The 19,473-nt window shown below is 50.1% G+C and overlaps 1 protein-coding gene across 2 annotated transcripts in view; it reads right to left on the bottom strand.

Annotated features, from left to right (window-relative positions):
- Positions 1-19,473, bottom strand: part of COL27A1 (collagen type XXVII alpha 1 chain) — a 126,985-nt gene that overhangs the window by 32,551 nt on the left and 74,961 nt on the right. For both annotated transcript variants that reach the window (XM_021413746.1, XM_021413745.1), the window contains exons 25-37: positions 18,332-18,385; positions 15,763-15,816; positions 14,655-14,708; positions 12,555-12,608; positions 6,246-6,299; positions 5,844-5,888; positions 5,642-5,686; positions 5,371-5,424; positions 4,575-4,628; positions 2,846-2,899; positions 2,032-2,085; positions 1,636-1,689; positions 83-190 (exon numbers count right to left, since the gene is read on the bottom strand). In XM_021413746.1, the coding sequence (XP_021269421.1) occupies positions 83-190; positions 1,636-1,689; positions 2,032-2,085; positions 2,846-2,899; positions 4,575-4,628; positions 5,371-5,424; positions 5,642-5,686; positions 5,844-5,888; positions 6,246-6,299; positions 12,555-12,608; positions 14,655-14,708; positions 15,763-15,816; positions 18,332-18,385 (738 nt within the window). The remainder of the gene's footprint in view (positions 1-82; positions 191-1,635; positions 1,690-2,031; positions 2,086-2,845; positions 2,900-4,574; positions 4,629-5,370; positions 5,425-5,641; positions 5,687-5,843; positions 5,889-6,245; positions 6,300-12,554; positions 12,609-14,654; positions 14,709-15,762; positions 15,817-18,331; positions 18,386-19,473) is intronic.

Genomic DNA, 19,473 nt, shown 5'->3' with positions numbered 1-19,473 from the left:
CAGCCAGGAGGAGAGCACCAGCTGCTCCAGGAACCCCACGGACCGGCTGGCGGAGGCGAGCAGGATGCTTTCTCAGACTCACTCGGACACCTGTGATGCCGGGATATCCAGGAGGTCCTTCTTTTCCCTTCAGTCCTTCAGTGCCTTTTTCTCCTTTCTCTCCGTCCAGGCCTTGCTCTCCTTTGTCTCCCTGTGGAAGAGAGGAGGTGGGAGTTTGCATACCCACACAACACATGGGTCACCGTACACAGCTCTTGCGAGGGAAAAAACACACTCCATAATTAATATTTCAGGAGTCTGGGAGGAAAAGAGCCTGCAAGCAAAAGGATGAATGAGGATGAGTCATAATACACTTGACATTTAACAAAATGAGCAAAACCATGTTTTTTTTTTAAAATCTCTTGGCTGGAGAAGGAGGAACTCCCCCATTACATAGGGTAACGTGAACTTTGCTCCTCCTGCAGTGAGGCCTGAACCTCCCACATGAATGAGACAGTGGACGAGATCTGACAAAGTCCCCTGCCTCACCCAGGAGCCCTGCACTCTGGATGCTGGAAGACTGAATGGGTTTGATGGGTTTGTCTGGAGGGGCACTTGGCTCCTGCAAGGGCTGGGATCAACGCTGCAAAGCCATCACTTTGCCCTGAAAGAGTCTCGTGGTTGGAGCAGTGGATTAGGGCAATCCTCTGCTTTTACAGCTGATGGCACATTTCATGGAGATGATCAAAAGGACCAATTCTGAATTGACAGCCAACTGGCCTTGGTGGCTTTGGTACCCACTTTTAGCTGTGCTAGAGCAGAGCCATGTCTCATCTGGTCACAACGACATCTCTGCAGTGAGCAGCGGCTCTTCTGCTGCCCAGAGACACATTCAGGCTGGACTAGATGATCTCCAGATGTCCTTTCCAATCCCTGAGGTTCTGTGATACCTGGCTTGGTTCAAGAGCTCTTGGGGATGGCAAGAGAAGTCAGAGGACCTAACTGCCTTTAAGGGCAAATCTTTTGGTCCAGCATTCAGAGATAAGCAGAAATGAAGACACATGGCAAACAGCTTAACCAGAACGAAGCAATAAAATGCATTGTTGTGGGACCGGCTGCTTTTTCTTTCCATGGAACAAAACAGTTGGCCTGTTTGGAAAGGCCGGCTGTGCAAGGACAGAAATGGAGTCCTGTTCCAAAGGCAAGGTAGCAACACAGCAGTGAGATAAAGAGAGCAATGCAAGCTCTGAGCAAGCATCTGGGACTTCGCCAAGAGGAGGGGGATCTCATTTCTTTCCTTGCAAACTATGCTCCGGTCAGCGGTACAGGGGGCAGTGATGGACAATTTTTTAGTTTCCCCTGCCAGGCCCAGGAATTCCTAATTAGCTGGAAATTTAATCTGTAAAAACTCAAATAAAACAGACAAATTGTTGGAAACTAGATTTTAAAGAAGTTGACCTTTTTGGAGATCTGATCATACGCCAAAAATGTGGGTAGAGGAGTGAAACACGAGGAGTCCATTATGTGTGTCTGCAGAAAAAAATATCCTGACTTCTTATTTCTAAATAAATTAACCCATCAAAGAAGCGAGGGGGTAAGGGAACACTGCACCAGAATACACTCCCTGCTGTAGACCCCATGCATCCCAAATTTTACCTTGGCTCCATCTGGACCAGGTGGCCCGCTGTCCCCTTCCAGCCCTGTTTCTCCCTGCAAGACAGAAGCAAGCCACATAAAGCTATGCCCAAACACACTTTTTCCCCCCATGCTTTCACCAGAAGACTCTTGATCTTAGCTTTGAGAAGGGACAAGAGCCACAGCCAGCTTCAGGCTCTGCTTTCATCCCTACTCCCTCCCACAGAGCAGCCAGTGTCTCCCCGCTTGGTGGAGCTCAGCTCAAGTTGTGGGGAAGGCACAGAAGCAAATGGGGCTGGGAGGGCTATGGGATGCCTGGGAGAGAGGCTCTTTGCCCACAGGCTGTGGGTGAGCAGGGAGAAGAGCCTCTGGGGAGCTGATGAGATGGAGAAGTGCCACCAGAAGGTGGGTACTCACTCTTTGACCAATGAGGCCTTGCTCTCCAGGAACTCCCAGCTGGCCAGGATCACCCTAGAAAGAAGGCATCACAGACAAGGAGACAAGCTGCTTACTGATGGTGAGTATGGGGCACTGAACACCTGTCGGGGCACTGAGGGGTGATAGCAGCTGCCTGCAGAGCCAGAGAGCTCTGACAGGGGTAAAGGGGTGCTCGTGCAAACCATTGTGCCCTGTTCCACCAACAGTGTGGAGGGACAGTCAGGAGCACGGGATCAGGATGCCATAGACATGGTAGTTCTGGTGAAGCCTCAGAGGATTTGCTAAGGAAAAAGAGGCATAGGATGGGGCTGGGGGTAGGGACAGAGGGTGAGCATAGAGGAAATTGCACTGAATCCCCATAGAGTCTGTTCACGAGCTCTCCATGCAGGAGCAAACCTTCAAACCAAGCAGAGGGAGGGCAAAATAAAATTAACCCCCCTTTGAGCTGCTCTGCACAGGGATCTTTGTCAAACAAAGAGATATTTTTTGAAGGCTTTTCCATGTAGACAAGAAGGTGCATTCATGGCCCTGAAGGAGGGCACCCTCCCCCATAACCACCGGAGAAGCCCAGTCCCCGCAGAGCGGAGGCTTGGGAACTGGTGGGACCTTGTCTGAGGGTATTTATACACTTGAGACCTCGGCCCTTCTTGTTCCATGTTGGAAGCTGCCTGGATCTCTGGGTCTTGAGGACTCCCTTCTTCACTCAGACTTGGGATTTACGACAGGGCTGAAATTTATTGCCAAACTCCTTCCCAAGCTCTGACAGGGAAATTGCACAAAGGGTTTTTCTTACCTTCATGCCAGGTTCACCTGCAAGGCCAGGTTGTCCCATTGGGCCAGGCGGTCCCTGGGAAAAAAAAAAAAAAGATAATGAAAAAAACCATTGTAACCAAGCAGAAAACAAGATCAAAGACCTAATTCCTTTAGCAGAGACCCCCCGGGACAGCACAGCCCTGGTTGCAATGCAATCACCGCCCCGGAGCTGGCTCAGGGTATGCAGCATCAAAGAGGCACAGCCTGGTCCCTGCAAGGGCTCTGTGCATCTCCCACGCCCCTGTTCTCCTCAGTAACTCCTTCCAGCCCTCTGCTTGCTAAGGCTGCTGATCCTGGCAGAGGGGCTGGCACCCCATAGACAGCCAAAAACTACAGGAAGTCAGGCAGATAGAGGGAAGGTGCTCTTCCTTGGTGTCGCAGCTTTGCAATAGTGGGGCCACTCAACACCTCTGGTACCAATGCCAGCTAGGAGCTTTAATCTTTGCACATTTTCTACTACCCTGGGAAGAATGACAATTGGTAAAACAAGACCAAAGCTTGTCTTTAAAGGATTCCAGGGGGTTATTTACTTAGGATATTTGCTTTCCGGACAGCGCTCTCCCTTCTCTTTGCAGTTTGGAATAAAGGAAAAAAGAACACATAGTCAAAAGGAGCACTCGGCTGCCCAGGGAAGAGAGCCAGTTCCTGGCTTGCTGCAATGGATTTGGGTAGAGGAGGGAGCAGGGCGAGTGTTGGGTTTATTAACAAATGGTCAAGTCACGAAATGAGAAAATTCAAGCTCCAATGAAAGCAAAAATCCTGCTTTGGTTTCTCCAGAGGTGCCAGTGCAGAGAAAGGCTCCTGGAAGAGACACAGATTTGAATAAAGCTCTGTACTTTCTTGGTTGGCAGCATCCAGAGTGGCTCAGTAGCAGCTTTCCAGCTCCCCAGTGTGGTTTACCACGCTGAGAGCCCGCTCCATCCAGTCTAGCAGCCATGAGAATGGAAACTTTCGTGACTCATACACTTTGCAGTAGGCTGTATTATAAGGTACCTTTGCTGCTGTTTTTACAACCAAGTGAAACATCACGGCTGCTTTACAGTTTGGGATATATGGAAAGGAGCTACCAAGGGGAACTGTTACACTCAGACAAAATGCTGATATTTCATGGAGAGTCAAATCGAGCAGAGTCTGCAGATGAGCTAGGAGGAAGCCACGGGGGCATCTCCTGCAATCCATCAGGACACTGTTTGGCAGCTGCTGCTGCTTTGGTTATGGTGTGTTTGTGCCATTGCTTCATGGCAACAACAACCCAAAAAGCACTGTCAGCAGCAAAGGCATTTCTCAGAGCTTCTTTCACCGGCGGCAGTGACATAAAAAGGGACTGCCCTGGCCATCCACAACTGTGTCTTGCCAGCAAAAGGGACCAGTGGGTGGGACAGAAAATACCACTTCTCAGTTTGAGGGCTACAGTTTGTTCCTGACTCTGCATTGTGGTACGGTGTGGTGGTAGAGCCACGCCTGGGACGTGTTTGTGAGAGCTTTGAAATGTTGCTCTTGTTGTGAAGATGTGGTGGCCCAGGTACCAGCTGGGTGTCTATGGCCTGAGATGAGAATGATGTTAGAATTTCTGTCTCGTTGTTTGCTTTGGAAGCTGAAATTCAGACTTGAGGGAAATCCTTCCTGCTCATGTCCCTGGGTGTGGAAGGTTGCACCTCTGCGATTCTCTGTGTGAGGGAAAAAGAAATAAGAGCAAAGACCAGACCTACCTTATGGCCAATTTCTCCCAAAGGTCCAGGTGGTCCCTGTGGTCCTTGTGGACCCTGGAAAACAGAAACACAAGGCTCTTTTCATACAACTGTTTTTATTTCTGAGGGGTACCATTTCCTGTAAGGTAAAACACCGGTTCCCTCCCACATCACAGCAGAGCTACGGGCAGCGAGATGGAGAGACTGCAGTGGGCGTGCTGAGTCACCACAACAGCTCAGAAGGCCCTTCACCATCTTGCTCCCACCTAAATCAACTGCAGTCAGTAACATGGAAGTGTCTGGTATGCTCTTCTGTCTCTGTCCTGGTCAGTCCCATAGACACAGATGGCAGGAGATAACCCTCATCCTGCTTCAGTGGGGAGGGCCATTCCTGCTGGCTCTTCCCAAGTCTGTGTCTTCATCCAACATCTCCCAGTGCCTCCCCCAAGGCTGTGGGCTCACTTCTGGCACTGTCAGCCTCTCTTCTGGTCCCCATCCAGCCCAACTCCTCCCAATACATCTGACTCTGTCTCAGACCAAATCTTGCCTTTCTTTCCTCCATTTCCTTCCAAAATCCAGCCCAGGCTGTATCCTACACTCTCCTGGTTGATCCATGCCCCTCTTATGCTTTTCAGGGGTCTGACCTCATTTCTCCTCATGCCTTGTAGGGCTCTAGCCAAGTCTTTCTCATCTCTGACCTCATTGAAACTGGCAGGGACAGAGAAATTGGGAGTGGGAGTGAGGAGAGACAAACAGACAGAGAAAGCAATGAGGTGTCTGTGTGTGACAGATGAAGAGAGAGTCATAAGGCACTTGCCGGGTCGCCTGGTGCCCCTTTTGCTCCTGGAGGTCCAGAAGGCCCTTGGATACCCTAGGAAAAAGAAACACACCAAGGTCAGCTCCAACCCCATGGCAATGCTTCGTGCCTCCCAGCAGTAACATGTATCTCAAAAGCTCCAAGAAAAAAAGTGGAGAGGTGGCCCTGTAAGTTTGAGATGTCCGAGCCCTTCCCCCTGGACTAGGACCTAAAACTTAGGAACTTGTGTGAAAATGAGTTTCTAAGAGGAAGCACCCTGATGGACACTTACTGGAAAGCCACGGGATCCCGTCTCCCCAGTCTCGCCCATCTTCCCCTGTGAACACACAGTGACAGACGTTAGCAGCTGGATCTGTGCTCAGACACCTGTGGTGCTTTGGCCAGGAGAAGCTTCAGGTCCCTGGGCACTGTGTGTGCCCCCAGAGGGGTTTGACACCTTGCCACATCGGGCAGGCACTGGCTGCAGGACGTACCTGCAGCCCATCTGGCCCCAGCTTGCCTGGCTCCCCTGGACGGCCCTGCAAAGCAAAAAGACAAACACATGTTGGCAGGAGCACAAATGGTATTGGTGATGCTCTTCTGCACCAGCCCACCTGCTCTTGCATTTTTCTGCACCAGATATCCCCTCCAGATCCCTGCAGCTCTTGAAAGGGCAGATGCCCAGCACCCTGCCCTGAGGAGCACCCCAACCAGCAGGGAGTTTGGGCAGTGAGCGACATGACCCAAGTCATTTTTGAGCAAACACTGCTTTGGAGGAAGGTTTTTCTCTGGCTGCATAGAGAACTTGTTCCTGCTGGCTAGTGCTCATGGAGCCACTGTGACCTTGGTCTGTCCACAACACAGCCAAGAGCAGTCTCAGCCAAGCTGGTGCTCACCTTGGAACCTCGTGACCCCGGCTCGCCTACTGGTCCATCAGGCCCTCTGGCACCCTGGAAAAAGGCAGAAGAGTGGAAAAAATGAGGGTTTGGCTCCCTGGGAAGTACAGCAGTACCCTAGCTGTGGCACCTGGAAGGCCACGAGAGTGGTCCTGGGGAAGCCAATCACGCATGGGGAGGCCGAGCGGGGAAGTCCAGGGCTCAAAAGATCCCTTCTGTACTTTGTTCTGTTTCATTTCCACCCATTTGCCAGCACACAGCACCAGAACATTTTTATTGCTTTTTAAACTTAATTACCAGCTGCAAACCAAAGCCAGAGGAGAAAGGCATGTGAGGAACAGCCTTATTCTCAGGCAACACTTACACAATGACGGCTTTGCAGTGCGCAGGCTCGCAGTTCTAGCCTTATTGATATCAGATCTCTTCCTTCCTATAAACACTGCTTTTCCAACTGCTCCTTGGCATATCACACTGCTTCGTGGCCACAACTGGGACAATCAAGCTACAGAATGGTGGAGTCACCACCCTTGGAGGTTTTGAAGAACCATGGAGATGAGGCACTGAGGGACATGGTCAGAGGGCATGGTGGGGATGGGCTGGGGTTGGACTTGCAGATCCTAGTGGTCTTTTCCAAGCTTAATGATTCCATGACTCTATGATAAAACACACAGAAAGGCACAAGAGTCCCCAGCTGACATTATAGCTCCCTGGTCCCTAAGCAGCTGGCTATGCCTGCTTTGCCACCTCTTGTCCTGGGCCAGCATCTATGCATGGGTAAGTCCAAGCAGCATGGGAGACCTGAGGTGCAGGGGACACCCAAGGTGCTGGTGGCACCCACAAGAGTCCAGGCATCAAAGGATCCCAACGAACTCATGGCACGGCTCAGGTGTGCTGCAGGAGGGGAAGGTGTTCTTTCAGAGGGTTGAGCTGTGACAGTCCTGGTCTTGCAGAGAAGGCCCGTGACAGAGCTTCCAGCTGCAGCAAGGCTGAATGCACAGCCCTCCGCACCGCTCGAACCCCAGAAACCCACGTGTCACGCTGATGGAGAATAAACAGAGCCGTGGTCAGGGAAAATAAAACGGTATAAAAAGGGAATACTGAGAGACTGTATGAATGCACGTCATGTTCATAATCAGGCTGTGATCTCAGCTGGGACTCTCAGGCGCTACTGCAATATAAATAATAAATAATAACACAGAGTGGTGCTAGAATGTAATGGTAAGAGGAATTCTGAGAGTGGGCCAACGCGGAAATAGAGAAAACAGGAGCCAATGTGCTTAATCGGGATGCAAACCCAGTGCCAAAAGTAATAAGAGCATCAGGGAGCCAACGCGTTAGAAAAGCAACTCCAGAATGACAGGCACAGGGAGAGACTCACAAAGAACGGCAGTGTAACAGCAGAAGATGTGCAGGAAACTTGGCCAAATTGTTACAGCAGACAAATGCTGTCAATATTAAATAATGCAAAAACTTCTACTGTGCTTGGCAAAACCCTGTGCCGCCGAGCGTACCAGAGACAAACTAACCAAAAGCCTGCACTGCATGCCAGTAAAACACAGCTCTGCCGGGTCTGCGGGACAGACGGACAGAGGGACTGTGCCCCAGCCCAGCGCTGCAGCACGGCCGTGTTTGTGGTATCTGCGTTCCCTCCAGCAGAGCCCTGTCAGCAGCGTGGCAGGACCTGCCAGGGCAATCTCCCTTCGCAGCAGTCACCTGGCTAATCCCATCACAACACATCTCATCAGCGCCTGACCCAAAGGAGGAGAAAGTGACCCCGTGTGCGCAAATGCATGTGGCAAGCTTCATCTTCCCCAAGCCTCCTGGGCTCCGACCCAGGATGAAGGCTTCCCCTAATTCGCCCTGACAGGGAAGGCTGCATTCAGCCAATTAGCAAAATCTTCAAATCTCTCTTCTCCTGACAGTGCTGGTTAGAGAGGGGTGAGCGAGGTCCTGGCAGCTCTCCAGCCCATCCCATGCCAACACCGCGGTGCACGGCACGCTGCCTTCCCCAGGCACACGAGGGCATGCGGGGCACAGACTCATCCTGAGAATGGGGTAAGAGATGTGGTGAGAACGGTTTTCTTGCTGGTGTCAGCATGTGAGGTGGTGATAGGTTGACGGTTGGACTTGATGATCTCAGTGGTCTTTTCCAACCTTAATGATTCTGTGATTCTGTGATCTCCAGGAGCCCATGGAACAGCAAAGGAAGCCTTGCTTTGGTCCAGGTGAAGATTCGTATGGCAGCGCACAGCTCAGGGGAGGTCCTGCTGGGCCAGGGCTGCACACACAGTGCAAGCTCTGAGCAGCTTTACAAAGCAAACAGGAAAAAAAGCGGGGTTAGATGGAGACCCGTCTGCTCCTTTGGGCTGCACAGAGAGATGCAGGTTCGCAGGTGATGGAGATCTGAGAACCTGCTCGCCTGCTGGGGTCAGTGTGTAGCTCAGTGGCATTGCTATGTCCACCCCAAAGAAGCACATCCAAAGTCACAGAGATGTCCTGGGGCAGTGCCACCAGACCAGATGACACCTCACATCCACCTACTACCACAGTCCAGCCAAATGAAAAGCAAGCAGATGCCTTGACTGAAGCTGGGAGACATCACCAACCATAGATCCGTAGCTAACTCGCCCTCAAACATACCTAATGCTTTCTCAGCCAACTAGCAAGATCCCTGGGAACAAACCAAAAACACCTCTGCTATTTCTCTATAGGCAACTTCTCAGCTGGGCCTGGAATAAGCAACTACTTCCAGATTGCTTACATAACACCACAAACTCCTCGTGTTTACGAATTCCTGCAGCCTGTGATGCTGCAAAGCAGTGGGGATGGCTGGCAGGGAGACAGCAGTCCTCCAACAGGTGCATGAGCACTATCTCCTCTCTGCAGGCTGCACCTGGGCAATACTGAATGCAGGACTTGGTGGCATGGTAGAACAGAGAAATGTGGTTTGGGACTTGGAAAGCCAGCATCCCATCCAGCGAGAGGAGAAAACTCCAGAAACATGGATATTTTGGCCAGAAGAATGGGGCACGGCCTCTTTACAGAAGGTTAAGCACACGTCCAGGCACTACACTGAAGAGTGATGAAGGGAAGGAAGCCTGGACTTGCAGGTCCCTGTTCCTCATCCTTTGGGAATCGAAGAAGGAACGCTGTGTCTGTGCAAGACCGCTCAGTGTTGGTTGGATGCGCAAAGCAAAGAGATGGGGAGGAACAATGCCTTGTCATGACTGAAAAGAAAGTCACAATTCTTTAAGGATATTCTTTTCAAAACTTGTACGTCTATCCTGACAACTCAAAAGCTATCACAACATAAATACAGACCCCAAAAAGGCTCCATTGTTCCCGACAATCAAAACCATATTTGCTATTTACGTTTTCTTCAAAAGTGAAATTGCTTTAATGAAGTCTCCACAAACAGAGCTCATGGAATCCACAAACATCTGGCGGAGGCTGCCTTCATGTTTCCACTCTGAATTGAATTACATCCCTTCTGTAAACGGGGATAGACAGAGGGTAATGTCTGAAATTACAATTGGGGATCATTTCTACGTCCTGAGAAAACCAAGAGCCGGAATAGCAGGACAAAGTAAGCAAACACAGAATACTATGTGCCTGGAATATCTTCTGAGAGTACGAAGAGAAAGAAAACGTGAGAGACAGAGATACAAACCAGAAATCCTCTAGGCAGGAGATCTGCTGGTCCTTACAACACCAACTTCCCTGCATCATACTCACTGAAATCTGTAGGATCCAAATTCCCTTTCTCTGCTGGCATTCTTAGAAAGGATGCCCGTCTTGCAAATTCTGTAGGGATTGAATTACTGTGGTTCTGGAGAGGAAACACAGCCCAGGGCCGCCAAGCTGAACATCTCTGACATGTAGTACATCACTCTGGGGATGGACATGGCTGGCGGGAGTGGTGTGCTGCAGGATTGCTCCTAAGGGCTTGGCTCCCCATCTCTGGATCCAGCTACATCCAAACCCAGCACCCTGCTGTGCCAGCCAACCTCTGTCTTGGGAACTGGATCCAGCTTGGCTCTCGGATTTACGAGCGTGATAATAAATATCCCCTTCATCCCTCCTGCTGGTATGAGTGGAGCTGAAAACGGCCCGGTCAGGCGTACCCTCGCTGTGGCTCAAGGACTTCAGGCCAAGAGAGATGTAAGAAGCTGAAGAGCATTGGGCTTGATCGTTATGGGTTCCTTCCAGTTTGGGTTGTTCTACGATTGTATGACATGAGTGAGCCTTGCACAGGCCAGGAGCCCAACACTGTGGTGGTGCAGCTGCTGCCATGAGGACAGGCTCAGTGCAGGCAGTGGGGCACTCCTGTCCCAGTGCACATCAGAGCCTCTGGCAGACATGCCCGATGTGCTCCCACCTCTCCGAGAGCCCGCACAGCCGGCAGCCTGGGATTCATTCAGAAGGCATTTCCCGTTCAGCTCCCTGCTGCACTTTTACCTTGAGACATTTTCTGACGTCCACTCAACGCCTCCCCCAGAGGAAAGCCTCCACTTTCTCATCCTTCAGGCTCATGGAGAGCCTGGACAGCTCAATTAATCACTGTGTAGTACACAGAAACCTGGCTCCCAGAGACACAGGGACCTTCCTCTGTAGAAGTTCTGTCCAGTCATGAGCTCAAAGCTGAAGCCCCATACGCATCAGCTGGGATTGAATGTCATTGGTGCCCTTCTAGCTGTGCTTTTAAAGCTTAGAGATGTTCCAGGGTACATAACTGTGGTTATAGAGCTTTCTAGCTGGTTATTCCATTTCCTTTTGCCAGTCCCAGCTATTCAAATGGAGCATTAGCTCTGGTATACGGAAACATACGCAGCCCTGGGATGTCCCGAATTCCCCAGGCAGGAGTTGCAGTAGAAGCAGAGACTGGGGGTGGGTAAAATGTTTAGTTTACTTCAGCCTACATCTTTGAAAACGAAACACGGAAACAGATATCGTAAGGTCCTTGGAGGGAGAAGTGCAAAATATGTTGTTACTGGGGCCTTCAGCAGAATACATGTGTGCTTGTTATTAATACTTTGTAAAGCAGCTGGATAAGGGGAAACAGCCCACAGCAGAGATGCTCCTGCAATGAATGTCCCGTTGAGGAAGAAGAAAGACTGAGGAGCTCAGTGGGATGCGGGCTGGAGGACACAGCCAGGAAAACAAGCAGCTTTGGCAGGTCTGGAGGTCATTCTGCTGTCGGCTGTCACCCAAATGGAGCAGGAAGAACCACAATGAGTTGACGCTGAGTGTTTGTGAAATATTCACCCAGTGTAACATGCACTCGTAGCACTGTCAGCAGTGCTTGCCAGTGCTGTGCCCCAATGCCAGGCTGGGGACCAGCTCTCCCCAGGCAGGGAAAGGGTTCACATGTGCTTTATGCTGGTGCTGTTAGATACACACGGATAAAGTCAGGGCCTTGTGTTATGGGCTGGAAAAACACACAGGAAAACATAGGCCATGCTTGTAGATGACAGTGTCAAACACACCTTTCTGACAACCCTGCAGAACACTGGTAGCACAAGTGCCTTTCCTGGTCCTTTACACGCACTGCGACCCACTCTCAAGTGACCAAATCTTCACCATCCTCACCAGAAGCATCCACAAACCCTGTCTGACACTGCAGGGGGCTGGGACAGGCTGAACTGCTTTCACAACAGCACACTTGGGCAACCTTCTGCTCACCCCCATCACTTGCAGTTGTGTCCCATAAGATTTGTTTCAATGACCGTTCTATATCTGCCCCAACCTCTGCAAAGATTCACATCCCCAAACCAATCAGCCAGATTCACAGAATCATAGAATTGTTAAGGTTGGAAAGATCATGTTCAACCCCAATCCAACCCCTCATGCCCACTGACCATGTCCCTCAGTGCCACATCTCCACGGTTCCTGAACACCTCCATGGACGGTGACCCCACTACTCCCCAGGCAGCCTGTGCCAGTGCAGCATCGCTCTTTCTGAGAAGAAATGTTCCCCAGTACCCAACCTGAACCTCCCCAGCACAATGTGAGGCCATCCCCTCTTATCCTATTACTGTTCCCTGGGAGCAAACGCCGACCCCCACCTCATCACGACCTCCTGTCAGGGATTATAGGGAGCAATGAGGTCTCCCCTGAGTCTCCTCTGCTCCACAGTGATCCATCCCAGCTCCCTCAGCTGCTCCCCATAGCACTGTGCTCCAGATCTTTCACAGCTCCGTTGCCCTTCTCTGGACATGCTCCAAGGCCTCAGTGTCTTTCTTGTCTTTCTTGATTCCCCTCCCAAAGATCAGAAGAGGAGAGGCATTACAGCCTGCAGGGAGCACTTACCCGGCGGCCCTTCACCCCTCTGATCCCTGGTGCACCACGGGCTCCTGCTGGACCCTGCAGGGAGAGGGAGCACAGTGAGGATGTGGGAAGCAGGCAGGTGACACCCCATATCCCCCCATCAACTGCAGAGCCCCTACCAGCAGGTGGGCTCCTGAGCTCCTGCCAACCCACAGCCATGTCTACTTGGCTGCAGACAGTCTTCTTCTGAACTCACTGATTGCCTCTCGGTTATCAACATTTAGGCCAAGCGTTCTGGCTGAGGTCTGTGTGCTTAAGTGTGTGCAGGCTGTTGTCTGTGTGAGTGGTACAATTTGAGCATCCAGTTGAGCATCAGTTCCCTCCACAACTATTAAAAGCAGCTGTTACGCTGTGTCGGCACAAAAAATAATAATAACCAGGACATTTTCTTCACTCATCCAAATACAAAATCAGACACCTCATCTTAGGTATCCAAGTTTGCCTTTTTCAGCCAAACTCTGATTTTATTTTTGAGCAATTGTTGCCCTGCGAATGCTGCACAAATATCCGTGCTGGCAGACAGATGCTGATTTCATTCAGACTATTGGAGCCCCTCTCACCCTTACAGAAAAGCTTCGGGTTTTCTTTGTTCTCGCTCTATTCATTAAGTGCATATGGGAAATACAGAAGAAAATTAACGAGCTTTCTTCGGTTACAATGCGTATCAGATTCAGATCTTGAGAGGTGTTCAATTAATAGGGCTTATGTCTATATTGCAACTTTAAAAACCTATATTTGAATTCGGTGCCTTTCTGCTGTCAGAAAAGAAAACCTCAGAGTGACACATTCTTACTCTCTCAAAAATTCCACATCAAGTTTGCTATTTATATATTAATAGTTTTTGCCAACTGTCAACCCTGTGAGCTCCACCAAGGACCAGAACAGAGCTGGGCTGTGATCTCCCTACTGCTTGTACCACTGCGGCTCATAAAGATCTTGCTTTTGGAGCTGAGTTATTCTGCATGGCATGTGCGACCAGAACACAAACACTGAGCTGTTTGCACCCAAAATGGAAAGGCTGGTTTATGGCAACTCTACTTCTAATCACAGTAAATCTCCCTTTGGCTGGTGAGGTCAGCAGTGACTGGCACAGGCAAGCAGTAGATGTGTCAGATGCCTGTTTTATAGAAATTTTTATGATAAACACATACTGAAATGAAATTCTTTGCTGGTATTTGGAATATCCTACTGAAAGTCTCAGGCTATCCCAAACAGCTTATTAAAAGATTAATTGAGAGGGCAAAATTTTGAGGGCAGCAATTAGATACCATGCTGGGAATGTGAAGGAAGTATTATAGAAGATGAGTAACCTTTAGTTACCTATGTGTAGGTACATTATCTTCAAAACCACAGACTAACATGAAGAGTATACCATGATGGTGGGCAGGAAGAGGGAAAAGGAATTCAGAACCCTCAGTGAGCTGAAGTCAAGGGTAGATTCTCCTACCATTGACTACACCTTTGCTTCCCATTCACGCTCTGTTGAATTAACCAGGCTCACTGGATAGCTTCCCCTTGAGGAGCATAACAGCTGAGGACAAATAACAACATGCCACAGGTCTGGCTGGAGAAGCAAATAATGAAGGGTTGTTTGGTGGAGAAACAGGAAGAAACAGCTGGAGTTAATAAGAGCAGGGATTTAATATTAGGGGATTATTTGATTTACTGGCTTTGCAGGGAAGTTTGACTTATTGAATTATGACTTTTTAAGATGCAGCCTTGGAGGAAACATTTTGCTTGGATGAACCTGTTGGCTGTTTGCCTGCAGGAGAACAGGGCACCAAAGGAAACGGAAGGACCGCTGCTGCTGGTGGGCACCGAGCATCCCTGTGCTCCTGCATCGGGCAGAGCTGCCATGAAGCTGAAGGCCAAACCTTTGGCACTCTCCTCTCCACTCCTGTAATTTTCCTCCCAGTTTACCACAATGTGGGAATTCACATGCTGAGCAAAATTGGTTCATAAACTGTCCTTCAGACTTAAATCAGCTGGGACACAGTTGTTTGACTCAACACATGAATGCCCAGGATACAGAACGCTGACTGTTGGCATGCACTGTTACAAGGGATGATAAGCTTTACTTACTGCTGGTCCAGGGATTCCGGGAAAACCCACTGCTCCTGGTATCCCGGGGTGCCCCTGTGAGGGAAGGAAGAAGAACATCTGGTGTGAGTTCCTGGAATCTGCCCAGCCCTTCTTCCTCCAAATGAGAAGACAGAAAATGAGGCACCGCTGCTGCTTGCAGGTCAGGGAGGGCAGTTATTTGCTGGGGTAAAAGAGCTCGGGGGCAGATGGTCAAGGCCAGGCTGTCAGCCCAGCCCCAGCTTTGCTAGCAATTGAAGCAGCTAGGTTTTCTGAACAACCCAGAACACAGTGGGCTGAATTACGGTGATAATCTGTCCTTGGGTCCTGTGTTATGGTACACAGCGGGTGTGTGTCAGAGCAAGACAGGATCTCACCGAGGTCTCCTCCTAAACGAGCATCCCCAAAGAGAAGTGCAAATGTCACAGTAAAGCAGCATGGTGTGCTGCCCAAGCAGCCCCACATCTCCAGCTGCCTCTGACAGCACGGCAGGGTGTGAACAACAGGGGTTTGGAAATCTCTGCTCCCGAACCCCATCTGTTCAGAAGCCAGGATGCTTGGAAAAAGGTTATCATAGAATCATAGAATCCTTAATGTTGGAAAAGATCTCTAGGATCAAGCCCAACCATCAACCCACCCCACCGGGCCCAATGACACGTCCCTCAGTGCCACATGCCCATGGCTCTGGAACACCTCCGGGGACAGTGAGCCATCACTCCCTGGCAGCCTTTGCCAGTGCAGCACTGCTCTTTCTGAGAAGAAATTTTCCTAATATCCAATCTGAATGTCCCCTGGCACAACTTGAGGCCTGCGGGTAATCCCTCAGGTGCCACAGGTTGTGGTTCCTAGTTGTGTCCACTTGACACAACAGGTCCTCAGCTGTGGAGATTCAGAACACATGTAGAACCCCAATGTTTCTCTGAAGGAGACACTAAGTGCTGGGGAGTGGTGATACCTCAGTATCCACTCAGTCAAACAGCATCCCCATCCCACAGAGACAGGAAGGATTTCAGCTATTCCCACGCAACCCAAAGACCAGGATCCTTCATCCTTCCCTAGGACAGAGAGAGAGGCAGCAGCAAGAGCGGGAGAATGCAGACTTACTCCTTACCATCGACCCCTTGACTCCGGGAGGGCCTGGGGGTCCCACTGAGCCGCGGTCACCCTGGGAGAGACAAAGGTGAGTGGAGGAAAGTGAGGAATTGTGATCTACACATAATGATCTACAGCAATAAAATAACTGAAAGATCCTCAAATCTCAGTCCGTGCTACCAGATTTCCACCGGAAGGGCTTCCAGCACAGAACACAAGTCATCCTCTTTCAGGTATCCACCTCATCAGAGCAGCTAAAGGACTACAACAAGCATGAGCTGACCTTCTGTACCCCAAGAGATCTATCTTCAAACACTGGGGGGCAAGAATTGAGCGACTGAGCCCTCCTTCGAGTCCCTGCAGGGCTGGGGCTGGATCCCACCCACGGCACCACATGCCTTGCACCACCGCGTTCTGATGTTTTCAGGAACGTGGACTGGAGAGCTGTGGACATGAGGGCTGAGAATCACAGTGACAAAACACAAAGAGACTGCCTAGAATGGGTGTCTGTGCTTTCAGGAGACTGCAGGCATTTCTAGGGGACCCCTTGTCCTGCAGCTCACACGGAGACCACAGTGCAAACAGCAGCCATCTGCAGACCTGCGTTTTTGGGGATACGGAGCCAGATGAAGATACCAGCTCCTTTAAACTAAGCCGACATTTGGCATTAAAATAAATAACATACCCCACCCCCACCTACAGAACATGTCACTTCTCCAAGTACACCCTTGGCCAAGGATGGAGGAAGAGGCCCAAGGATCTGTGAGCATCACCATGACCACGGATGTGTGACCGCTGGGCAGAGCTCTGGCCATGGGATGTCAGCTGCTTGTTTTTCGAGGAGAGCAGCAATTCCCACCGCACTCGCCCCCGCAGCCCTGGCAATGCACAGGGAATTAGGTGTGTAACGCTGAAGTGCTCGGGGGGATGAGGGAGGAGGAGTCAGCAAACACTGCCAAGTAGTTTACGCCCAAATTCTGACCTACCTTCCAGCAGTTACACTGTAAGGGGAAATATTTTCTGGGCTCTAAGCATCTTATTAAAAACAAGCCCCAGAGTGTGTGTTGTCACCAGTTGGCCCTCGTAAACCAACGTAAGGTTTGTTTTTTTTTTTCCTGCGAATGTATGGATTTTATTAAGTATGTATTAACTGCATTGTTCTCTTTGATAATCTTTGGATTCTACTGGCTTCAGTCTTAAGTTTTGCAGCTCTCAGGGTAGAGATTGCTGACTCAGCTCTGTCTAATGAAAGCACATTTCCCACTTCATTTAGCTCGCAGCAACATAGTAAGCTGCAGGACACTATGCCAACTGGAGGCCTGGTTGAGGTTTTGATTTGATGATAGCTATTTTTGTCATCCCTAAGTTTGTGTTGGTAGAGAAGGAGAAGTCTGATAGAAATCGCAGCTGTGCTGAGGATCTCCTAGGGCAGACTTTCAAAGGGTTTGCCTTGACACCAATGTAACATGGCCATGCACAGAGTCAATCTGTAGCAGGAGGATAGCTCACGTGGTCATTGGCATAGGAGTCAGTAGGGCCAGATGTGAATTCAATTCCCACATCTCCTGCATGGCAGACTCCTCATTCCTCACTTAATTCAGGGCGGCAGACACAGCTCTCTCAGTCACTGAGAGGCAGTGACTCGGACACTCCACAGCTTTGTTCCTATTTTCCTTCTGTAAAACACAGCTCACATCACATCCTTCCTTTTACTCCTTGCGTGCTTTGACAGTTTGGACTAAGTCTGCTTTTGCTACTGCCCCAAAACAGCAGCAAGAGCACGGCTACCAGAGCTGCTGCAGGCAACAAGGAAATGCACCTACAGCAAACACGGCGTAATGTCACAGAGGTGTGATATCATTACCCAGAGGACAGGGCTTGGAGTGATAAAAGAGAGAGAGAGAGCTGAGGTGTGGAATGCATCATTTTGCACTCTAACGGAAAATGAATAAATGGGCATTTACTTTTTTTCCATGGAAAATAAAGTCATTTTTCCTCCTGGAAGAAGCAGGTATCAGTGCTGCACAGCAGAGGGCACCAGCCCTTAGCAGCGTGCCCAACGCAACCGGGCAGGCAGGCAGGCAGCATGGGGCTGGTTAAACGAAAAGGGGGGGTGTTTGGAGCAGCCTATGCTCAGGCATGTGTCTGCACTCTTATTCTGTCTCTGAGAATTTGGTGAGCAATCCTGTTGAGCACAGGCTCAGCCCTGCAACCTGGACTCCTTGGACTCATCCCTTGACCAGGAACAAGGGCTGATGGTTCCTTTCATTCAGTTCCTTCATTCCCAAATAAAAAGCAGAACTGACTGTCAGACACAGGATTTCTGGCAGATTATGAATGAATAAAATTTTAAAAAACAGTGTTTTCAGAGAATATTTGACAGCATCTCCTTGGAGGGTAAGTGCATGCTAATTCCTAAATACAAAGTGGATGACATTTGCCTGGCCCAAGACTAGCTCAGACACCCTGGACGTGCTGCATTCCCAGCTGGGTGTTGCAGACGACTTAAACCTCTTCAATATCCCCCCGCCCCAGTCTCCCTCATCCTGCAAAAGTCAGAGCAACTAATTCATTGTCAGCAATCTTACCTTTTCTCCCACTATTCCAGGCTCCCCTACTGGACCAATGAATCCCATTAGACCCTGAGGAATGAGAAGAGCACAATTAATTCTCAGTTCTACTTGCTGGAAAGTAAACAATTTCTTTGGTCCGCCTTGCCGGTTGAGGCAGCCCAGCATCCCTCGCGTGCTGCTCAGCAATTCCCACTGGCTACCAGAGCAGACGGGGTGCTCCCGGCCATAGGAGCACTGAACTCCACAGCTGGTTCTGCTTTGGACCAGCTGGAATGGCAGCACTGGGATCTGAGAGCCACAACGCACACTACAGGGGATGAGTTAAGCACATTTCATAGAAAGGCCAAGCTCGTAGCGTGGCTTTGTTTTGCAAGCATTTCCTTAAATGTCAGCACAGCTTCCCCAAGAGCATCGATAGCGGGAGCTCCTGGGTTGCACACACTGGGAGTCACCATTATTTTCACTGCCGCACTGGCTAGATTTCCTCTGGGTTAATTGGACCTTTGTGTAAACTCATTTTGCCTTGGATAGTGTCACATTATTGGGATGTTGGCAGGAAATAAAGGTCCGAGGGGTCAGCAGGGCAGCAGGTCTGCCTCACTACTCACAAACTATCTTGGGAAAATAACCCAAAAAACAGCCTAACCAGGATTAGTCAGCATTTAACGGCATTTGGGATGATGAAGCAAACACAGACCTGCTGTAAAACAGGGAGATTGAAACACGTAATTTCAAGCTAAGGTTCTGGAGCACTGATGTACAGCATCCTTCCTTCCAGCTTAGTGGGTTTCTGGCGCTGGAGATGCAAAGGACCATCCTGTGCCACCATCAGCTCTCACTATGCAGTCCTCATGACCTTGTCCCCAGTCTCAGCAAGGGTCGTGGGGAGACAGGTATCTCCAAGTTGTTAATCCAGTGAGTCTGTAACGGAGGGGATCCACCTCCTGCTGAAACACCTCACAACCTGCCCAGAGCCGGCAGGGCGGTGCCAGTTCAGCTGTGCCCCGGCTTGTTCGGTTCTGGGCAGCATCCTGAGTGCTGCTGGGAGGTGGCTGCTGAGCAAGGCACAGACAAGATGGATTCTCCATTGGTATGGTCTGGATGAGAACTCCAAATGCCAAGAGACTTCAAGCATTAATGTTCTTCCCACAGTACAG

This window comes from Numida meleagris, chromosome 16 (assembly GCF_002078875.1).
Source record: "Numida meleagris isolate 19003 breed g44 Domestic line chromosome 16, NumMel1.0, whole genome shotgun sequence".
Classification (NCBI taxonomy): domain Eukaryota; kingdom Metazoa; phylum Chordata; class Aves; order Galliformes; family Numididae; genus Numida; species Numida meleagris.
Note: the sequence above shows the minus strand (reverse complement) of the source record. Positions and strands in the feature narration are given on the sequence as shown.